At 31.0% G+C, this 21947-nt stretch overlaps 1 protein-coding gene across 2 annotated transcripts; it reads right to left on the bottom strand.

The window, feature by feature from the left end:
• Positions 1 to 4607: 4607 nt before the first annotated feature.
• Positions 4608 to 17288, bottom strand: ZnT63C (solute carrier family 30 member 1). Of its 2 annotated transcripts, none has more exons than XM_088269993.1 (9): positions 17013 to 17288; positions 11235 to 11416; positions 10375 to 10597; positions 9469 to 9669; positions 8679 to 8854; positions 8031 to 8143; positions 7442 to 7562; positions 6202 to 6306; positions 4608 to 5618 (listed from the first exon to the last, which is right to left on the bottom strand). In XM_088269993.1, the coding sequence occupies exons 2-9, from the start codon at positions 11409 to 11411 to the stop codon at positions 5451 to 5453; spliced, it is 1284 nt and encodes a 427-aa protein (XP_088126119.1). In that variant the 5' UTR covers positions 11412 to 11416; positions 17013 to 17288; the 3' UTR covers positions 4608 to 5450. The 2 variants fall into 2 exon arrangements, with proteins under 2 accessions (XP_088126119.1, XP_088126120.1); XM_088269994.1 differs by having other exon boundaries at positions 4608 to 5615.
• Positions 17289 to 21947: the final 4659 nt, after the last annotated feature.

Genomic DNA, 21947 nt, shown 5'->3' with positions numbered 1-21947 from the left:
ATGGTCTAAACTGTCATCAACTATAATAATGTAGATATATGTTGCAAACTGATAAACATATACCTTTTACTTGTTGCAGTGTGTAAAAATACAGGCAGGTATCAATTTGTAAATGACAAAGATATTAAATTGAATTACCTAGAATTTTTCGTTGAGTCAAAATATATCAAGTGGTTAGGAACGGTCATGATTGAAGTTGTTTAGTTTAAGTCAAGTTTTAACATTGATTCTGGGTTCTGTACCTAGCAGATCTCGCCTGAACTTGCCCAGATAATCTCCCACTCCAAATAAAAAACTGCACAAAAACCGTTATTTTCAAGGCTTGTCAACATATTTTCCTATATATCTAGTAAAACTTTAGCATTAGGTAATTTTTTGAATACTGTTGAATATAAACGGAGTAAAAGTTCAATGAAAAATAATCCAAAACAGAAATGTAGCAACAACTATTTAGAGGTTTCACCATCAATTTGTTTTTTTTTTTTTTTAAATATGATTTATTGTTATTATGCACCCTCCGCCATTTTAAAATTTGTAATGTACCTTTGATATTAAAGATGGTTTCAAACCTTGATTAAATTGTAAATCGAGACTTCTAAATTCTAGAAAAGGGTGTTTTATTTCATGTTACGCAACAATTATTGTACAACACAAATTTTTAAAATAGGAATTGGAAAAATCCTCAATCCAATGATAAATTTGCAATTTTGCATAAATATAATTTTTATATGTTAAAATTTAGACATGGTATCTAGATCTATATATTTGTGTTACTAACCCAGCCTAATATTTTAGTTAAAAATGTTTTATTTTGGATCCAGTACATAAATTTGAAAAAATATTTGTAATACTGGTACTCATGTAATAGTTCAACAGTATACAAACAAGCAAACAAAAGTTCATGTTATTTATCAAACATAATTTTGAGCATTAACAATTTTTTAAATGCTTAACTCTGCAATACAACTAGTCATCGCTCAATGAACAAAACTGGAATTATGAATGCTATATCATATTGAAGTGAATTGTCGGTAAATTTAACTACTTCTAGACTATTTCTAACAATAATTAAAATGTAACATTCTTTTAAAATCACTATTAAAGTATTGTGATTTTAAAACAAAGTTACATTTTAATTATAAAATTGAAAATCACAAAGTTAGTGCTTCAAATATAAATTATATTTCTAACAACTTAAGTATTATGAAAACCTACTGTCGAAACATATTGTTAGTATGTTTACATTTCTCTTCTTGATCATTCACTCTCGACAGAATTATTGTGATTGAGCATTATATGTCAACTGTCATTTCACAAGGTCTACAGAAGCCCCGTCAGCTTAAGAGCGGAATCTGTTAGCTTTTTCAAATAATCTGTAAAAATAATAATACATCCAGTAATGGGTGAGTGACCCCGTCCCCGTGATATGGCACCTGCAACTCTCCCCTGACTACTAATTGTTTCGTGGATTTAGACCTCGGAGTGTCACATTCCACAGTATTGGTATTGTAGAGTTAACAACAGATGGAAATCTTTCTTTGCTGCGGAGTTCCTCAAGGATGGGGGCATTTGTACGGTGCTATGATACAAGCAACACCCTTTTACAGAACCATATCTCGAATGTGTTTATTGTCCATTGTACCCTATCTATGCCATACAAAAATATTGGGAACATTAGTGTGCTCTATAAGTAGGAATTGGTATTTTTTATTATATCTCTGTCCCTCCAAATATTGGATACTTAATCCAAAGCCATTTTGATTATTACAATACACTGTTTAACTTCAATCTCTGTCTTACCACCATCATAAAGAAACCTTAGGATGCAAAAGATGTGTTTTAGGTTGCCTATTTTAATGAGTCTTCTATTTAAATCAGTTGAATGTCAAAATTATCAGTATAAAATGAAATGAGCACTTATTTATTTTTTACTGATGGTACATATTTTATGTTAAATTTGTACACGACAATACAGTGGAACCTCTCATAACGAGTTAAATTCGTTCCAGCATCTTACTCGTTAAGCGAAACGTTTTTTCCCATACAAATCAGTGTAAAATACGATAACACGTTCCAGGCCGAAAGAAAATTCAATTTTGTATATAATTTTTTTAACGTTTATTCAAATGAAATTACTTATAAATTGTTAAGGAGTGTAAAAACAAATGTTGGTAAAAATATGAATTTATGACAAAAAATTAATCCCTTTTAACTAGAAAACTGTTTTAAGACAATAATTAAAGAAAACACTTCGTTTTTTACCACTTGAGTTTAATTATAGACTACATGTTTCAGAAGCTAAACTTCCATCATTCAGGTCTGTATAATAACTAATATATACAGACCTGAATGATGGAAGTTTAGCTTCTGAAACATGTAGTCTATAATTAAACTCAAGTGGTAAAAAACGAAGTGTTTTCTTTAATTATTGTAACATGTCTTACCACAAAGTTAATGCCGAAACAATAAATAAAATATCTGTTTTAAGACATTTATTTTTGCCGACGCTTCAAAGTTTGGCGAAAATGTGTCGCAGCATTATCATTGAATATATTTGTGAAACACGATGCAGCCCGAAGAATATGGATGAAATGTATCATCCAGACAAAATTAGTCCCAAAGAAGTACAGATGAAATATCGAACCCGTAAATGTAATAAAGTACTGTCAAAATTATGCAAAAAATAAATAATTTTTTGTAGTAACCTCTTTACATAGTTAAAATAAATAAAAAAATATGCTATTCTTTTAAAACTGATGGTCGACGATATTTGAATGTATAAATTGGTCGCAAGTACATCCTTATTTAGAAAATAAGTTAATTCTTGGTGAATCTGACATTGTGAAAAAAGTATAAATATTCACTCATCGGATACAGTTTACTTGGCGAGGAGTTGTTTGCCAAGAGGTTAACATGCTGGAAGGGTGCTAACTTGGCGCTAGATGTAGACTTTTCCCGGTTAACAACAGTGGGTCACAGAGATGGGACTGCTTACAGGAGATATAATATGATGGTTGATAAGTGGGAGCAATCATTAAGGCAGGACTGTCTGTAGTTTTTTTTTTCTTAATTACTGGTGTACTAATCAATAATAACAGTTTAAGAAATTGGCAAAAATTCACTGCCGGTTTTTTGTATTTTATTTTTCATGAGATTTTAAAAAGGTACATATATATTTTTATTATTCTTGTAACATTAAAAAAACATTATGTTAACTACATATTATCACTTACATTATCATATTATTTGTTGTTACATGTTATTCAGATTAATTTTATAAGATTAAACAAAAACATGTACAAATGAAATATTTTGGAAAATTTAATTTTATAACACACAAATTTTTTTTTTTAAATCAGACGATTTTCAGCATCTCGCATTGGAGATGGAACCTTGAACTGTCGTTGCAGTGTGGGTGATGGAACTTCTGTTCCAAAATCCACACTGCTAGTACTAATGAGCAACTCGACAGAAATTATATAGCATAGTTCAAGAATATTACAGTTAATTTACATTTATTTCATAATACTTATTTATTTATCGCTTTGGCATTCCGATGAAATCAAATAAAAAAGGTAAATATACAAATATCTCTTTCAACATGTTTTACTTATGTGTAGTAAGTACTTTTGCGAAACAAATTACTACATATAGGAAACACACATTACATATATATTACCATTGGTGAAATTTTGCTACCTATAATTAATAGATATTAAAACATTATATAACTTAAATTTAGAATGATTTTCATTCAATGCGTAGACTGATAAGAACTATAAATAACGTAGAGCATGTGTAAACAATGTTTTCTGTTTTATTTCTTATAAAATTGTACAAAAAGTATGACAAAATATTTCATCTAATTCGAAAAAGAAAGGCATTTAATTAAATACACTAATAAAAATATGGAATAATGACCCTTAAAAGATTAACTTAATCAGGGATAAAATATAATATTTAAAAATGCATCACAGTAAAAGCTCGTTAATTTGAAATTGAAAATTATTGGACCAAAACTTGAAAAATATTTCAATTTTGTATCAGAAAATTTGGAAAAAAATACCCATTTCACATATAGAAACTGAGATATGCCAATGTTTTAAAAGTAATATTTTTTTTATAATATTTTAAATTGTAAATTTTTTTCAATAAATTAAAATTAAAAGTAATATAATTCTTTGAAATGTCAAAATTTTTTTTTTTCTATGATGCATTTATAAACTGCATACACCAAATTTCATGGAGTGGGCTAATTCAAGAATCCACCCCTACTGTTACCACCAAAATTTTTGAAAATCAAAATGGTTGTTTGAATTCGCGAGCTTTTACTGTAAATAATAAGAGTACTAGCATTTCATCAAATGTTTTTTTCAGAAGATCATAACATCAAAAATCAAACATGAATTGTTAAAAAGGTAAATATATGCATAATTATAAAAAAAGTAAATAACGTTTTGCAGTCAATTTGTCTGTGAATCATAATAAATTGTGTAATACATATAATTATCAATTAATTTAAACAATATTTTCAGATAGTACTTGTACAAATAAAAATTAACACACAGCCAAAAGCGCAACTGAAATGGAAAATTATGCTACATTGAGACTTTGTCACAATAGGATCTATATTATATAATTTTACATTAATTGCATTTCGGTTTAAAAAATATTTATTAAAGTATAGAACTTACAATAATAAAGACTACCGCTAAATAAGTAGCCATCACAGCTTTTTAATCTAAAACCGTCTGCGATCGCAGTTCTGTCGGTACCAAATATTGATAATCACCCGACCGTGCAGATACAGAACCTTTTCTTCGTGTAATCTGAATGAATATCCTCGGATATTCATTCAAAATGCACAAATAATATTTAACTTGTTCTTGGACGCTTAAAAGAGATTGGGCATCTGGTTACCTTCCTCCAACACTAATAAAATACATGTCATTTTACAGGTCTTGTTCCAAACAACGATAGTTACTACAATTGCTCATCTCTATTTACTGTATGTATATATATGAATTTGCGGGTATACTATTTTGAACAAAAGCATTCAACATATTTCCATACCACGGTGCAGTTCAGAGATTGGTGCGATGACAGAGATTATTCATACAGCTGTCTTGGTGGGCTACATTCCCTGTGTGGTGTTCTCTAAAAACAGAGCAGATTGTGACAAGCGCTTACAGCACATTACTTGTACATATTATAACGTTTACCGACACATAAATTAATGCTGCTGGAGTACCTCCATACAGAAACAAACTATGTCAATCAACCGAATAAGGCCATTCTGCACAAATACAAAAAAGTTAATTATTTATGTAAATAGGTTTCAGCAGTTATTGAACACCCTGCGAGAGAACGTTAAAATGTAACGGATTTAATAACTGCGGATTTGCTATTTTTCTAGTGTAAGGCAATAGGGGGATAGGTGGTTTCTCGTGTCAGACGCACGACTCGCGCGAGTGCGCCGGGTCCACGGGAGGCGGGGGGGGCAGCAGAAGGGCTCCGCTCTCCAGAGCGTCAGGCTGGAGGCAGGAGGCGGACACGTTACGTTGCCGGCACAAGTACGGCGATGCCGATGGAGAGGTTGTGGGAGTTTCGTGCCCCTGCTGAATACATTAATATTACTTCATATTATTCTTACTTACAAACCATCATGTCGGGATAGGCAGAGATATTAGAATGCCACACCAATCTGTCTTTGTAAACAATCTTCGCCTCTTCCACTTTCATTCATCTCCTTATTATTCACCTGCCGATTATTCCGACTCCTGACCTGGCCACTTTCGAGTATTTGAAATACTTGACCGTGCCAAGTTTTCCTTGATCTTCCTCTACTTTTATTAGCAACCACATTTGCCTCATAAATTTCTTTTACCATTCTTCAATCATTCGACTGACATGCCCAATCTCAATATACCTTTCTTAATTTTATCAATAATGCTTATCTCAGGCTTGCATTCTTTCCTTATTATATCACCATTCAAACATCTATCATACAATGTTTAGTCGCACATTCACCTGAGAATGCATTTTGACTGCATTCGGTCTACCTTTATCCTTCTTTTGCCAACTCCATGGTTCACTTCCATACATTAGGTTGCAAACAGTCAAATTGTTCATATAAAATATATTTTTTTATAAAATATAGCGCATTAAACCTTGTGAATAATTTTTGAAGAATTGTTATACCTGTTTATTAGTACCACAACACGTGGCATTATGACACGGTGGATCTGTGGTGGGGCAGTGGAGGGCACATGGCGGCTCAGGAGCTCCATTAGGACCAGAAATACCCTAAAACAAATTAAGTACTTACTTGCAAATTATATACTTAATACAATTATAAATTATCCCTTATAAATTGTCCATTAACCCTTTTTGTCTGCGTCCGTAGTGTAATGGTTAGTGCCTTTAGCTATCATGCTAGAGGCCCGAGTTCAATTCCCATGCTTTTTCCCTCTAATATTTATTTAATATTACCCTGGACTGGTACCTGCAGCGCAGGATTGATCACCTTATACTATTCATGTAAGAAACAATCAAGATAATACCATGTCAAAACAATTCAGTGCCCTATGCACCATTGGGTAGGGATAAGGGTTAGAAGAACCTTTTTGAGACATAGATACTATAATTTAGGGTTGTAATAAGACACGTAATTTTCATTGAATGATCTTATATTATTCTAATAAATACACCACATGGACATTTCACTTGCAACTAAGATACCAGAATCATCGCTTCTTGTCAGTGATCGGTCTTCAATTATCGCAATCTTATTTTATGGTGCTCAGTATACACAATACATAAGCGAGCTTATTACTATGAAGCATTATCTTCCAACCAAACGCAACATTCTACATTACCAAGGTAAGCTACTTCTTTTTACCTAATTATTTGATGTTCAATATTTTCATCTAAACTAAACTGGTCGGATAACTCGTTAAATGTGTACTATTGTTTACCCAGCATGAAGTATAAAAATAAAAATGTTATATAATTATTTTTATATATTTAATTACCAGTAAGTTATTATGCACGACTTCTGGGTTATAAAAAAATATTTGACCGTGAAGCAATCGACAGGTCTTTTTTTTAAAGTTAGGATTCATTTCCTTTAAAAAAATCTTTAAATTTCCTGATCCTTTTTTTGTTACTACTGTATATTATAAATACCAAGGGAAATAATAGTCAAGGACAGTGTAAAACAAACAAATGTACATAATCCGTAACAAAATATGTAAGATGTACTGTAGGTACACTATAAGACTTAAGTAATATCACTTAGCAATTGTACCAAGTGTGCTAATCAATACTGTATAGAAACATACAATATTACAGGTTTTATATTTTATTTTTACAATATTGATTGTAACACAACTATTACATATGTTTTTAAGTATTTACAAATAATAAAATAACACTGTACCTCTAGTCCTGCTGGAATTTCCACAAATTCAGGTTGAATGGTAGTAGAGTGGATACCCTCATTGTGGAAAAACTCTTTCACTTTCTCAGCTATTTTCATATACTCAGACAAATTCCGGCACCTTTTTAATGAAAAATGAAAAATTTATTACAATACATAAATATATTTTTTATTGATTTATTGTATAGTAAGTATATCATAAACTTGTACATTACTATTATCATCTGACATAGAAATATTATTGATTACAATAAATTTATGTAGTATGTTATAACCTATTAAATATTTTTAAGAGATATTTGTATTTTTTATTCATATAAACAAGAGAAAATACCACACACTTAACATTTTACACTTCAGGTGCACATACATACAGGATATTGAATTTGGTTTAAAACCTGTACAAACCCGTACAATAAAATAAGATTTTTATCAGTTAAAGCGTGTAAAAAATATATCCTTTTACAAATGTTTCTGACACCTTCACAGGGGCATTCTTCAGAGTAAAAAGTTAGATTGTTATTCAAGAGGATATATCATTACACGGTTCAATCTTTTAAAAATGATGTCGTTAAGAAAAATAACGTACCTTATGTGAGCTGAAGCGATAATTCTATCACCCGCCAGTTGCCAAACATGAAACTCGTGAACAGCTATTACTCCATCAACTTTTTCCAGAAGACGCTTTTGAATGGCATCCACCTAGAAACACATTATTTTTTTCCACTGTTACTATAATTATTAAAAAAAATTAAGTTACTATCTTCATTTACCAAGAAATAAAAATATCTTTTTTAAGTTTATGGTCAAGATAATCAGCCAAATTTAACTTTAAAAATCACTTTTTTCCGAGCATTACTGTTTCTAGATTAACAAATCAATATTGACCATCAGAGTGCTGAGGCCGATATATCAACTCTGGTATATTTTGCCAAAAGCGCAGCCGTTGATATACTGACAATGACGCCAGTTAATTTTGGCGGTCGAGCTGGGTTGTTATACCGTGCCGTGCACATTTCTTAAGTTCACAGATAGATTCATAGATAATTTTGACAAATTCAACTAACTTTTAGTTTTCACTTCACAGTGATTGTTTTATATTACTTTGGATTTTTTTATGACAGATAACAAAAACTGAAGTTAAAAAACTGCGAGACATTTATTATTATTATTTTATGTTCGAAGCATTGACATTTGGTTTTGATCAAAGTTTATAAGCTTAATACTTATAACTCACCTGAATGTGTGTTGGTACAGTTTGCAACAGTATTAAAGCAGACTCTCGCAACAAAGGCCACACTGAGTGGAGTATTAAAAGGACTAGAATGATACTAAGGGCAGGATCAATGTAGTATCTGTATTCCCATTTGGTCAGCCATACCACAAGGGCAGAACATACCACGATGACTGATCCTAAAAATATATTCAAACCCATGAGATAAAATATGTATAAACATGTAAAATAAGGCCACAATGAAAAGTATTTAAGGGAAAAAGTAAATATTGTGTGCATACTGCGAAAAATGACTAAGTCCGATCCGTGTGATTTTGACATAAGCTCATTTAAACGGTTAAAACTTTGCAAATTTTCTGAATCACTTTTTAACATTCTAATATAATATCGCTAAAACATTATATATGAACAGTGTGAAGAGTGCATTACATTTAACAAATGATAAAATGGAGCAGTACTTGCATATTATATAAAAAAAAGGCAGAGTTATGATGCCATCACGGTATATTTAATATATTATAAGGTAAAAATTGACATTTGAAAATTGATTCTTTTAAAAAAATTAGATTTATTATCGATTCAATTATATTTTTATTTTCAAAATCAATACAAGCGAAGAAAGAGAAAAGAAACAATTTTATCAATGGAATTAACTATTATTGTTTGAGATTATGCTTAAAACGTGAACAAAATAAATATGACACGAATGATAATTATGTTTATATACAGAATATTTGGGTCAACTTATCTTTTTTTTAATTTAAAATATAAACATAACTGAAACATTGTTTACCTAAGGCATCAGACAGTACATGTAGGAAAACTCCTCGCATATTCATCTGGGATGCATCGTGACTGTGGCCATGGCTCTTGGCCGGAGTTAAAGCAGCGTTGGCAGCCTTCGGGTACATTGAGTCATTTTCATTGTCATCCGTACCTACTAGCTCAGATAACCCTCCAGCAACGTGAGAATGTCCATGGCCACCTCCATGCTCTATGAAATATATTCAAAATAAATAAATTGTTATGTGTAGCAAAAAAAAATTGTTTGCCTGCAAACACAACCTACTAGAAAACATGGAATGTGAATATTATTAAAAGAGAAAATATTCTGATTTGTTGAATTATTATAAAAATACATTTATATCTTATGTTTACAAATAAAAAAAAAGATTTAAGGTTAAAAGTGATTTCTTTTTGAGCTTCAAACGTTACTGAACTTTTCTGCAGATGTTATTTCAATAAAATATATAATAAAAAAATAAAAATTTAAAATTGAAAGTATGTTTTGTGTCTCATGAAAAATTGCTATTTGTCATGTACATTAAATCATAATTTCGATGACAACACATATATTATATGTTTGTTATCAAATAACTGTTGTTTATTTAAAAATATTATTAATTAGATTTTTTATGAGGTCAACAGCATTGAGTCTTTTAAAATGCACATGTAATTGATTCACGAACTTGATTAATTCAAAATTCTCATAAGACTTGATAAAATATATATGTCAGGGACAAATAATATCACATATCTCAATGAAAGATAAAGATTAAGATACAATCTGATTGAATTATGATACAGAATTAGGGATACAATAGATACAAAATATTGTCTTAGGATGTGTGCTTTAGTGATTTCGTCCACTGCATAAAAATAATTTTCTATTTGTCTAATAGCTAAAAGAAAATATTACCGTGGAAGAGAAACAGGCCAATCACATTCACCAGGAGTCCTAATACTCCAACAACGACGAGTAGCTTCGGCTCGTGAATCTCTTCCATTTCTATAAACCTCTTGCAAGCCTCTACAGTTATACTGAAGCACAATGCGACGAGAAATACGGCATTGACTAACGCCCCCAGTACTTCCGCTCGGGCCCATCCGAACGTATTTTTGGACCATTTCTTTGGTGACATCTGCAATTTACAAATTATTTAAAATACAATCTTTAATGAACTTTATAACATGAAATAATGCAAGAATCGTTAATGAAATATACATTAGTAAAATTATAATACTTATGAAATCACATTGATAGGATCTTTAATAGGCTGTAGAAGATTAATACATTATTTGTAGCGGCGAGTCCACACAGCGTAAAGTGCTATAATATTGTGCTACATTCCACATGAAGGCGTGGTGGATGCATTTTTATTTTAAAGTAAACTAAGATTGTTAATATATGAACATATTGAATGAAGCATGCAGCTTAAAGCAATTAAATACTATAGTATAACTGAAGTTTACGACGGTTGGTGATATACATCCATTACGTTTGTGGTATTTTGTATACACCCTACAACACACAACACAATTGTAATAAACGAGATTAGATGTGAAGTATGTGCAAAAATAAACACCTTCATACATTGTGTGAACACTATTAACGTAACGTACCTTTGTAGTACTACAATTGTACGTAAGTACGATTTTATAATGCCACATTATTTTATGAAAGTATTTCTCTTAAGTGATTATTTGTTATGTAAAAGGTATATTAAATAGAAGAATATAAAGACCACTTGAATATATGAACTGAGTTATAGAACTTACCTTTACAGAGAGAAAAGCAACTACCAATGCCGCTACATCGCTCAACATGTGAAAACTGTCAGCCACCAGCGCCATGGAGTTGGTCACGTATCCAACCACTATTTCTACTATGAAGAATATCGTCGTCAACCATAACATTGACAATAGCCGACATTTTTTCCCTGTGAATTTCCCCATTGTTCCTAAAATACAAATATAAATTTAAACAACATCAAAAAATACAGATCATTTCTTGATTTTGAAGATCAGTAGGATGACATAAACTTAAAAATTATACAATTTTAGGTAACAGCTGAATGTTCAATATCAAAATTATTCAACGATTATTTTCAATAAATATGAATATTACAATGTGAAAAATATTTCCTTATTTATAATGCTTGTAATAATAGTAAAATCAAGGATAATAATTAAAGTACAAAATATAAAAATAAATAATAAACGACAAAAATAAAAAAAAAATTTAAACATCCATAACAATAATAATTTGCATGTTTAAAAACTCTAATTATAAAAAAATTCTAATTATAAAAGCAAAAAAAAATATTAATACCTTTACATATAACACATTCATTATCATTCATTGTTCACTTTGTGTAATACCACTTAAACTGTAGTGATATTACACAAAGTAAACAATGAAGGATAAGAAGAGTGTTATATTACCATTCCATAAAGTTACAATGCTTTCACTTTATAAAACCTATACATATATTCAGGACTTTTTTAAACAAAAAAGGTCAGGGAACTCACTTCATTTTAAGAAATTATATTCAAATATCATTCAAGTAAAATTTAAAGCAACTTTTCCTATCATTTTGATAAATTATATAAATATATATTTTAAATATTAAAAGCATTGATAAGTTTGTGGTATGGTAATAAAACACTCTCCTTAATATCCATTGTTTACTTTGTGTAATACCACTTTTTTAAATACTTATTGGCGACTACCGGTTTCGGAAAATTATTATTATTAAATTAAATTAAATTATTAATTGTTTTCCAAAACCAGTAGTTAAAAGTAAGTGTTTAAAAAAGTGGTATTACACAAAGTAAACAATGGATGATAAGGAGAGCGTTTTATATAAATATAGATTGTAATTACGTAAGCTCAAACATTGTTTTGTCTAATTGATTTTTAAAAAAATCCTTGGAAAAAGGTGCCAGACCGCCGTTCCACCGCATTATATGGGAAAAAAAGCCCTGCATATATTTATAGACATATATTTGATATCATATGGTGAAAACAACACGGTAATGATAATTTCCAAAACCACACAATCCATAAACAGGAAAAGCTTCCAATCATAAATATATTATTCTGTGGCTTTAGCATATAACAAAAAAAACATAACTTTGATAATAAAGACAAAATATATTTTCTACATATTTCTATAAAGCTTTTATAATAAATTTTAGATGACCGTGAACAAAAAAAATAAACAAAAGATTTTTTATATTAAATAGTATATTTTTTTCTGCGTTACGAAACAATTATAGCTCAGCAAGAATTGAGGCCATCGAGTTTATCTATATAAAAACCACAATAGCCAACACAAATTTCGCCAAATAAAATAAAACCTTGTAATACTTTACACTCAAACCAATCATGCGTATATTGTGTAGTTACACTTCTCACTGAAAACAATTTAGAGTGATTTGGTTAGCTGGAAGAACAACATGTCACAATCATGCATTCTAATCAAAGACAATTAAGGGTATATAACATATCAGTAATAAGTGATCTACATGTTTGCCTTTATTTTCCTGTTTGTTTATGATAAAGGGAAGGTATACGGCATCAAAACCCTTTCATAACAATAATAGGATTAATATTTACATTATCTGAGACCCCATTTAAAACTCTTATGACTGGAAGTATCAGCTCAATAAATGTACAACAGAATAAAAAGATAATTCATGTTTCAAAATTTTGCATTTGATTAATATTTTGCCCGCCTCCGTAGTGTAATGGTCAGCACACTCGGCTACCGTTCCGGGGGTCCCGGGTTCGATTCCCAGGGGGGGTCAAATAAATATAAGTGATATTTTCACTCTAATATTCATTCAATATGACCCTGGACTGGTACCTGAAGCGGAAGGCTGATCACCTTTCCTTCATGTGTAAACGATCAAGATAACACTGCATTTATATGAAGCAGTGCCCTATGCACCATTGGGGTGCGGAAAAGGGTTTTGTTTGTGTTTGTTTTAATATTTTAGAATTTTTTTTTTAATACTTTCCTGATACATGATTTTTCACTCTAATATTTATATAATATCACCCTGAACTGGTACCCGAAGTACAGGACTGGATCACCTTGCCTGATGCACCACTGGGGGTGGATGAGGGTTATAAGAAGAACATCCCCACTTGTTATAAAAATCAATACGGTAAAGGGTTCAAATATAATTTAGCCTCAGTAGACAAGGGTACTAAACATTGTCAAGATGTTCTGTCATATTTCATACTTAATACATAAAGTTATAACAGAGAAAGATAATTTAACAATGAACACTTAAGGCTTATTAAGTATATAAGGATATCACAGTAAACAAAATACATTATTATCATAAGATATCTCGTGACAATGTATAAGAATGCTTGTAATCAGTGTACTGCATCTAGATACAATGAGTACTGCTGTGGCTTATCAGTGATTAAAGCAATCGGAATACAATATATTATACACCATATAGGTCATCCAGTAGTGACCTAAAAAGCTTATTTTATATTCTGACAGCAAAAAAAAACAAATCTAATATACGACAGACTCTTGTTTAATTTAGATAATTTTGAACACAGAAGGAGTATTGAACAGAAATCTGAACAATTTCAGTCACTGTCAGTAAGAGAATACATTGTTTTATATTTAAACCATATTTATGTCCTAACATCAATAGATAAAAAAGTCCTATGCACTCAACTGACCATACTTGTTTGTTGGAATACTGTTAATTGGTATTTTGAATGGAAGAGAGAGACAGACGTCTCAATGCCTGATGCGGTCTCAGCTGCCAAGTTGATAGTGTCAAACATAAACTTAAACAGATGCAAATTTTACCATCAACTTTGCTTTTATTGCCATTGTTTTGCAGATATTTTTATAAATTATTTAAAATATTACAAAATTAATGTTTCTTCAATGGTCAAAATTAGTCTTTTTTTTTTTAAAAAAAAGATAAATATTTGTGTTTTTATTATTTACACAAATATTTCAATTTCATACTATTTATGTGAGCCTAAGCGGCTCATTGTAAGAAATAGGTATCAAATTGTGGTAGAGTGGGTTCGAACCGAAAAACTCTGAATTAAGAGTCCGGGACACTAACCACGGGACCACAACCCGATATTAGTTTTAGTAATGTAAGTTTTGATAAAGATCCCAGTTGGGGATAGTCAACATTCAGTTCATCCAATCACAGGATTCTTACGTTACGCTAAAGTGTAGTACACACTTTTCAATAATTTAATGGTTTGTTTAAATGACTGATTCTTTTTCTTGGAATAATAGAACTTTATATCTAGTGAGACTTTAAAATAAGAATTGACTCTAAAAATAAAAATTCTTAAGATAAGCTTTTTAATATTTGGAATTACAACATAACTGAAAAATGCACAAAAAAAAGTATACATTTTTGGTACCGGAAAAGTCTAAAAACAGCGCAGAGCGAAAGAATTATTTCCTCTAAAAGCTTATATATTTTCTTCTGTGGGCAAGGTAATGATGACCTTCTCTGGGGCTGTGAGGGAACGATATTGATGGATTATCTGCATAAGGGAAAGGCAAACATCGCAGAATGCTATTCTTCACTGTTGTTATGTCCACTATGACTACCTTAAATAGCAAAAGGTCCTTGAAAGCTCTACGATCGACAGACTGCAGGAAGACAATGCGAGACCTCAGATGGCCATGAAAAACTAAGGTTTAAGTGATTTGCGTTGGGAATTACTGTTCCACCTTATTCACTTGACTTGGTACCCAGTAACTAAATCTCTTTAAAGCGTGATCTTTTAATATCTCAATGAGGTAAAATATCATATAAATGCCCGGAGCAAGGGCACAAAAATATGTTATTGCTAGCCCGAAATAGCAGGTTTTGCACTGAGACATGTCGCTCACTCCTTTCAAGAACGTCATAAATCAAAATTTGCCAATTTTCGGTTGTGTAAAAAATGTACTATATCCCGGCAAAAGAGGCATATTTTTAACCAAATATTTACCTGCTACAGGGCAGAAAATGTCGTTTTTGCATTTTGAAGAAAAGTCATTGTTTAATTATTTTTTTAAATGTACTAAATATTTTTCAAATGGAAAAAAAACCTTCAGGTTTTACCTAAAAAGATCTGTTGCACAGTAAAAAGTTCAATAAATGGCTTGATATTTATTTTTAATATATTGTGTCATATTTTTAAACATTATAAACATTCCAGAAAAATAAAATTTTTTGATTTATGACGTTCTTGAAAGGAGTGAGCGACGCGTATTTAATGAAATGGAAATTTTGTGAAAAAATATAATGCAATGATATTGAAAATTAGTTCAACAAAGAAAAATAATCTAAATAACGTAGCAGTTCTGATTTGACAGATGATTTAAAATCATGAATTTAATAACCTAGTTATTTAAAATAATAGTCTGCAAAATCAAGTTAGTAGAGAACTACTAACTACGATAATCTTTATTTGGTCTGTCTAAATAAAGACAAAGTTTTGAAGTCATAATTTATGACAGTATTTCAGTCACAAAAAACGATAACAAAGCAGTCTAAAAATAAATTTTGGTTAATAACCTGGAATGGGTCAAGGGACCAGTAATTGAAGTGCAGCACAATTATTTTCAATTTTAAATGAAATTAAGTTTTTAGCGTAAAGCTGATTATTGTGATGTTATACAGATGTATATCAAATAAATAAAAATGGAATAAATAAAATGTTCAAGAACAAATTGGAAAAGAAATAAGTTTTTATATTAACAGGGATGACACTCAAAACAAAACTATTGAAATTAAGTGTGCCAAAATGGTTTGTGACCACGGGGGGCAGGAGTCCACTCCTGTAATTTAAACTGGTAATTTAGTGGGGCCGTAACTCTTTTTGTCAGACAATACAGTTGGAGACCAAGCACCAAAAAAAATACAGATATTTGCAAGCGCCTGGTGTAAAATTTAAGTATGATAGGTCATTGAATTTACCAGAATATTTATTCAAATTTTAAATGTCAACAGAAAAACAGTTATTATTGGAATGAATAATACAGCAACCTGTGGCCCATTACTTATAATGTTCTTAATTCCACACAATTTAACACTGAAATAAACTATTTACTTTAGTAAATTATAAAAAAAATGTATTTGAATAGTTTAACAATAATTATTAATAATTTTTGTATAATTATTTTTTTTCATTTAACACTTCATAACTCATTTTCATCTTAAAAAAATTCATCTTAAAAAATAATGTAGCCAGCTTCCAAATGCAATACCTTATTATGCACTGATTCCTGGTATATGAAACTAGTCATCCATTGATTTTTAGACGACAAATTACTAGGAAACGATGAATCAACATTCGTGACTACAGTACAAAATGCTTTTTCTTTCGTTCACCTTGCTTTTATGCATAATCATCAGTCAATGAAGGTTATGTAGATATAACACAAATCGTTTATAAAAATAAAATAACAAGAGTAGGAATATTTTCCATAAAATTTGAGTCAATGATCAATGAATGGACAAATAATTAAATGGTACATAAAACAAAAGTACACTAACGTGATTACGACGTCCGTTGTCATCAAGATACACAAAATAAATGCACTGTTTACACTGAGTAATGTCGTTATTACTTGTTATAACAAACAATGGGCCGTTACAATGTCCCATGAAAAAATATATAACTTCACCATCTCAGTTCTCATATTGGTGAATGTTTTCGAGATTTTTCCCGATGATGGCAACCGATCCAACCGATCCACCGAACGCGCTGTCAAAATCGTATATGGCACAGACTAACTGTATATGGTATGAGGTGCGAGTACGAAATTCAACGAAGTTGCACTCGATCGTTTGCGCCACAGATTTAGTAAGTTCACAGTTCGCAAGCTTACAATATACAAATCTGGACATTCGACGCTTTGTAATAGAGGTATCCAACAAGCGGCTCGTAGACAGTTGGCAGTCCAACATATCTAACAAACCAGCAAAAAAAAATAGCAAGCCTTTAGTAAGTAGTTATTATTCTGTAAAATTAAGCAAAACCCTGAAGCAAAATTAAAAACATACTTAAATAGTGCGGGGTTGTGGTCCTTTGGTTAGTATCGAGGACTCTTGAGTCAGAGTTTCTCGATTCGAACCCACTCTAGCAAATTTTGATACCTATTTCTAATGATGATCCACTTAGGTTCACAGAAATAATATGAAATTGAAGTATTTTTGTAAATAATAAAAACACAAATCTTTATCTTTCCTTTTAAAAAAAAAAGATTTTTGAAGTGAAACATTTTTAAGTATGATGGGGCAAAATGGCCTAGATCAGACGAAGGCGATCTGACCTCCCCTTCATCGAATTCAACCAGCAGATAAAGGAAATTGTAAGAGAATCTTTCCTACTCTCCGTCGCATACGTCCACGGGTTTTATAATTTATTACTTAACAATTTCCACTATTGAAGGTACAGCATTGTTGGGAAAAGAACTGGAAAAATTGGCAATGATTATAAATGGCGATTTCATCAACTTCAACTCAGAAGAAGCTTAACCATTCATAAGGTTTTTGGAGGATTTTTTTAAATTAAAATTGAACACTGACAGCGATCTAATTTAAAATTGAACACTGCCACTGATAAATGAATTGAGACAACAGGAAAATAGATTGCTGAAAACAGATTTAAATTCAACCCGTCCATAATAGAAATTTTGCAGGCCACAAACAAACGCCAGAATTCAATAAATAACACGACACTCTCAACACTGTTGAATTACTGAGGGTACCTATTCTTAGATTCTGATTCCCTCTTGAAACCACAGACCCCAGCGAAACCAAAACATTGGATACCCCTATTTTACATGGTTCAAATGTTAATATTTAAGAAAAAGAAAGATGGCACTCTACACAATACGTTCCGTCTCTTTTTAACGTCATCCATATACAATCACCCTCATTATACCCAGTTGCTGTGAACAGACAATTGTTGCTTTGTTCCTTCCTAACTTCGCTAATATTCATTGAAGTGATAAGGATGGAGATAATTTCAATATATTTACATATTTCAGATGAATCATTATAGTACGCTTTAGAGTGCCTAATCAGACCAGAACACAAACACAGGGTTAACATTGGGTAGCCAGCACACGTACTTTATTCGCTTTCGAAATATTTGAATTAGATAATATTTATTAGGAGAAATATCGGATTCAAGATTCACGCATATTTTCATTCGAAAAAATCTGTTACTGAAAAACAGTGTTTTAGTGTTAGTTGAGAAAATTATTTTCTTATATAAGTATATATATATATATATATATATATATATATATATATATATATATATATATATATATATATATATATATATATATATATATATATATATATATATATATATATATATATATATATATATATATATATATATATATATATATATATATATATATATATATATATATATATATATATATATATATATATATTTATATATATATATATATATATATATATATATATATATATATATATATATATATATATATATGTATATATATATATATATATATATATATATATATATATATATATATATATATATATATATATATATACAAAACTAACTAACTAACCATCACGCCGCTTCCCCGCAGGGGTAGGCAGAGAGAATAGAACGCCACACCGCTCTGTCATTGCAAACATTCTTCGCCTCTTCCACGTTCATGCATCTCCTCATACATACCTACATATATATATTTATATATATATATATATATATATATATATATATATATATATATATATATATATATGTATATATATATATATATATATATATATATATATATATATATATATATATATATATATATATATATTTAATTTAAAATCCAGTATCTACACCTCCTTGGCACCCTCGTGCAGTTTTAAGAGGACAGCATGTCAAATGGGAAAAAGTTCCCAATCAAAAAATTAAAAAACACATTTTCAAGACCTTTTTTTTTAGAAGGGTACTTATCTACCAGGTGTCCTATTTTTGATACTCTATCTGACTTGGGCCCTTCTCGATTGAGACCTTGATCCCCCTTATGGCCAGTACTGTACATATGTTATGCTGTTAATCATACTATTACTAAAATGTGTTTTGGATAGCTTAGAACATCATTTCTTGATCAGGGGTTTACTGGGAGATGATAAAGGATCATAGGTATTTGAAATCCTAATAAGTAAAATCGTCGCTTCCCGAGTAGAGCCGTTTATAATTGAAGAACAACATGGATTCAGGAAAGGCCGATCGGTTGAAACAAATCTGATGGTTTTTACGAATTATGTCACAGAAGCTCTAGACGCGGGACATCAGGTAGACTGTTCATACAATGACTTCGCCAAGGCCTTTGATACAGTCAACCATGATGTCTTATTGAAGAGGCTGTATGAGATCGGTTTCTCGGATGGTATGCTAAAATTAATGGCGAGCTACCTTCAAAACAGAAACCAATACGTCTCCAACGGTCTATTTGCGTCAGAGTCCTTCAATACTTTCTCAGGGGTCCCGCAAAGCTCTAACCTGGGTCCATTATTGTTTTCTATTTTCATTAATAATATTAAGAATGTAATTTTAAGCTCACGGTTTTTGTTATTTGCGGATGACCTAAAGCTTTTCTTAAAGGTGACAACTTTTGACGATTTTCGTCTGCTCCAAGCAGATAAATCAAATATATGTGTATGGGGAAGACAAAACAAACTAATGTTTAATGTTTCTAAGTGTTCGGTCACGTCTTTCACTAGGGCCCAATAAACTTTATTTTATCGCTAAAAAATGAACGACCAAAATCTGATGCGAGCATCGAATGTTAGGGATTAGATTTGTGAGCACCCTGACATTTCACGATCACATAGAGGCAGTCAGTGGTAATGCATTGAAAATGCTAGGACTTGTTCTGCGTACTGCCAGGGTTTTTGAAAATACCCGCGTGCTGAGAACTCTTTATAACTCCTTGGTGCGAAGTAGACTCGAGAGTGGCTCGATGATTTGGGGGCCACACGAGCTTAAGTACTCTCTTATGGTAGAGAAAGTCCAAAAAAGAAAGTAAAAAAAGAAGTTTTTGAGGTATCTCTACATAAGAGAGTACGGCTATTATCCTTGGCTCTACCCGACCCAGTTTCTCCAGGGTATGCTTGGCTACAATAGTTTAGAGACTAGAAGGAATGTGTATTTGATTACGCATTTTTATCGATTGTTGCGCGGTATGATCGATAATCCTGAAATTATCCGGAGCATTGGTCTGTATGTTCCCGATAGTTACCTAAGACAGCGTCGGCATAGATTGTTTCACATTCCTATACAAAGGACCAACCTGCCGATGGTTATGCCTGTAGAAAGAGCTACCGCTATGTTGAACAATATCTCATTGGATATTGATTTGTTCCATGTGTCCGAAGGAGTTTTCTGAAGCAATATTCTTTACATTCTCTACATCTTTAAGTCTTCTTGCTTACTTTTAAAATATACGCATTGAATATTGTTTGTTATGTATATATTATTTTTTTGTTGAATAAATTGAAATTGAAAATAAGAGGTCAGCAAAATGGCATGCGATAGAAAGTGGACCCTAGGATATGGGTGATACTTTATTTGAAACAGCTTTAAGTGAAGGACATCACTACTTTATGGAAAAGAGATAAGTAGGATTTGTAGGTAATATAAATTAATAATAATAATAAATCCCTTACCGCACCCCAATGGTGCATAGGGCACTGCTTCATATAAACGCAGTGTTTTCTCGATCGATTACACATGAAGGAAAGGTGATCAGCCCTCCACTTCAGGTACCAGTCCAGTGTAATATTGAATAAATATTAGAGTGAAAAAATCACTTATATTTATTTAACCCCCCTGGGAATCGAACCCGGGACCTCCAGAACAGTAGGCGAGCATGCTGACCATTACACTACGGAGGCGGACTATAATATAAATTATAATTAATAATTATTAATTATAATTATATCGGCGCGAATATAAATTAAGATGAGGAAAAGGCAAATGGCAGCAATCAATTATGCTCTGAATTACAGACATACAAAATATTTTTCGTCCTTTTAAATGTATTTGGCAGTCACCCAGTGAAAGGATGTTTCTGCCAGAGTCAAGTATTATTTTTATTTACAAAATAATAACAATCAATACAAAATTTCAGAGTTTGAATGCATTTAGCTTTATCATTTTAGAAATTATGACCGCAAATCTGCTTACTTACAATTTTTCTTTATTTTACAACATATTTTCAACCAATAACATAAGATCAAATAACACAAAGAATATATTCTGCTAAAGAGATATACAGTACCACTGGAATTTTTCACTTGTATATTCCAGTGGTACTGACCACTGGAATATACAAGTGAAAAAGGGCTCAGAATTGCCAGCCAGAAAGATAGCAAACAAACTACATTTATATGTATGTAATTATCCTTTTCACCATTTTTTCATGAGGATCAGGA

Source organism: Brachycentrus maculatus, unplaced genomic scaffold, assembly GCF_059751285.1.
Source record: "Brachycentrus maculatus isolate JH-2025_06_01 unplaced genomic scaffold, ASM5975128v1 h1tg000370l, whole genome shotgun sequence".
NCBI classification, from domain to species: Eukaryota; Metazoa; Arthropoda; class Insecta; order Trichoptera; family Brachycentridae; genus Brachycentrus; species Brachycentrus maculatus.
The sequence above is the reverse complement of the archived record's forward strand: the minus strand, read 5'-3'. Positions and strand labels throughout refer to the sequence as shown.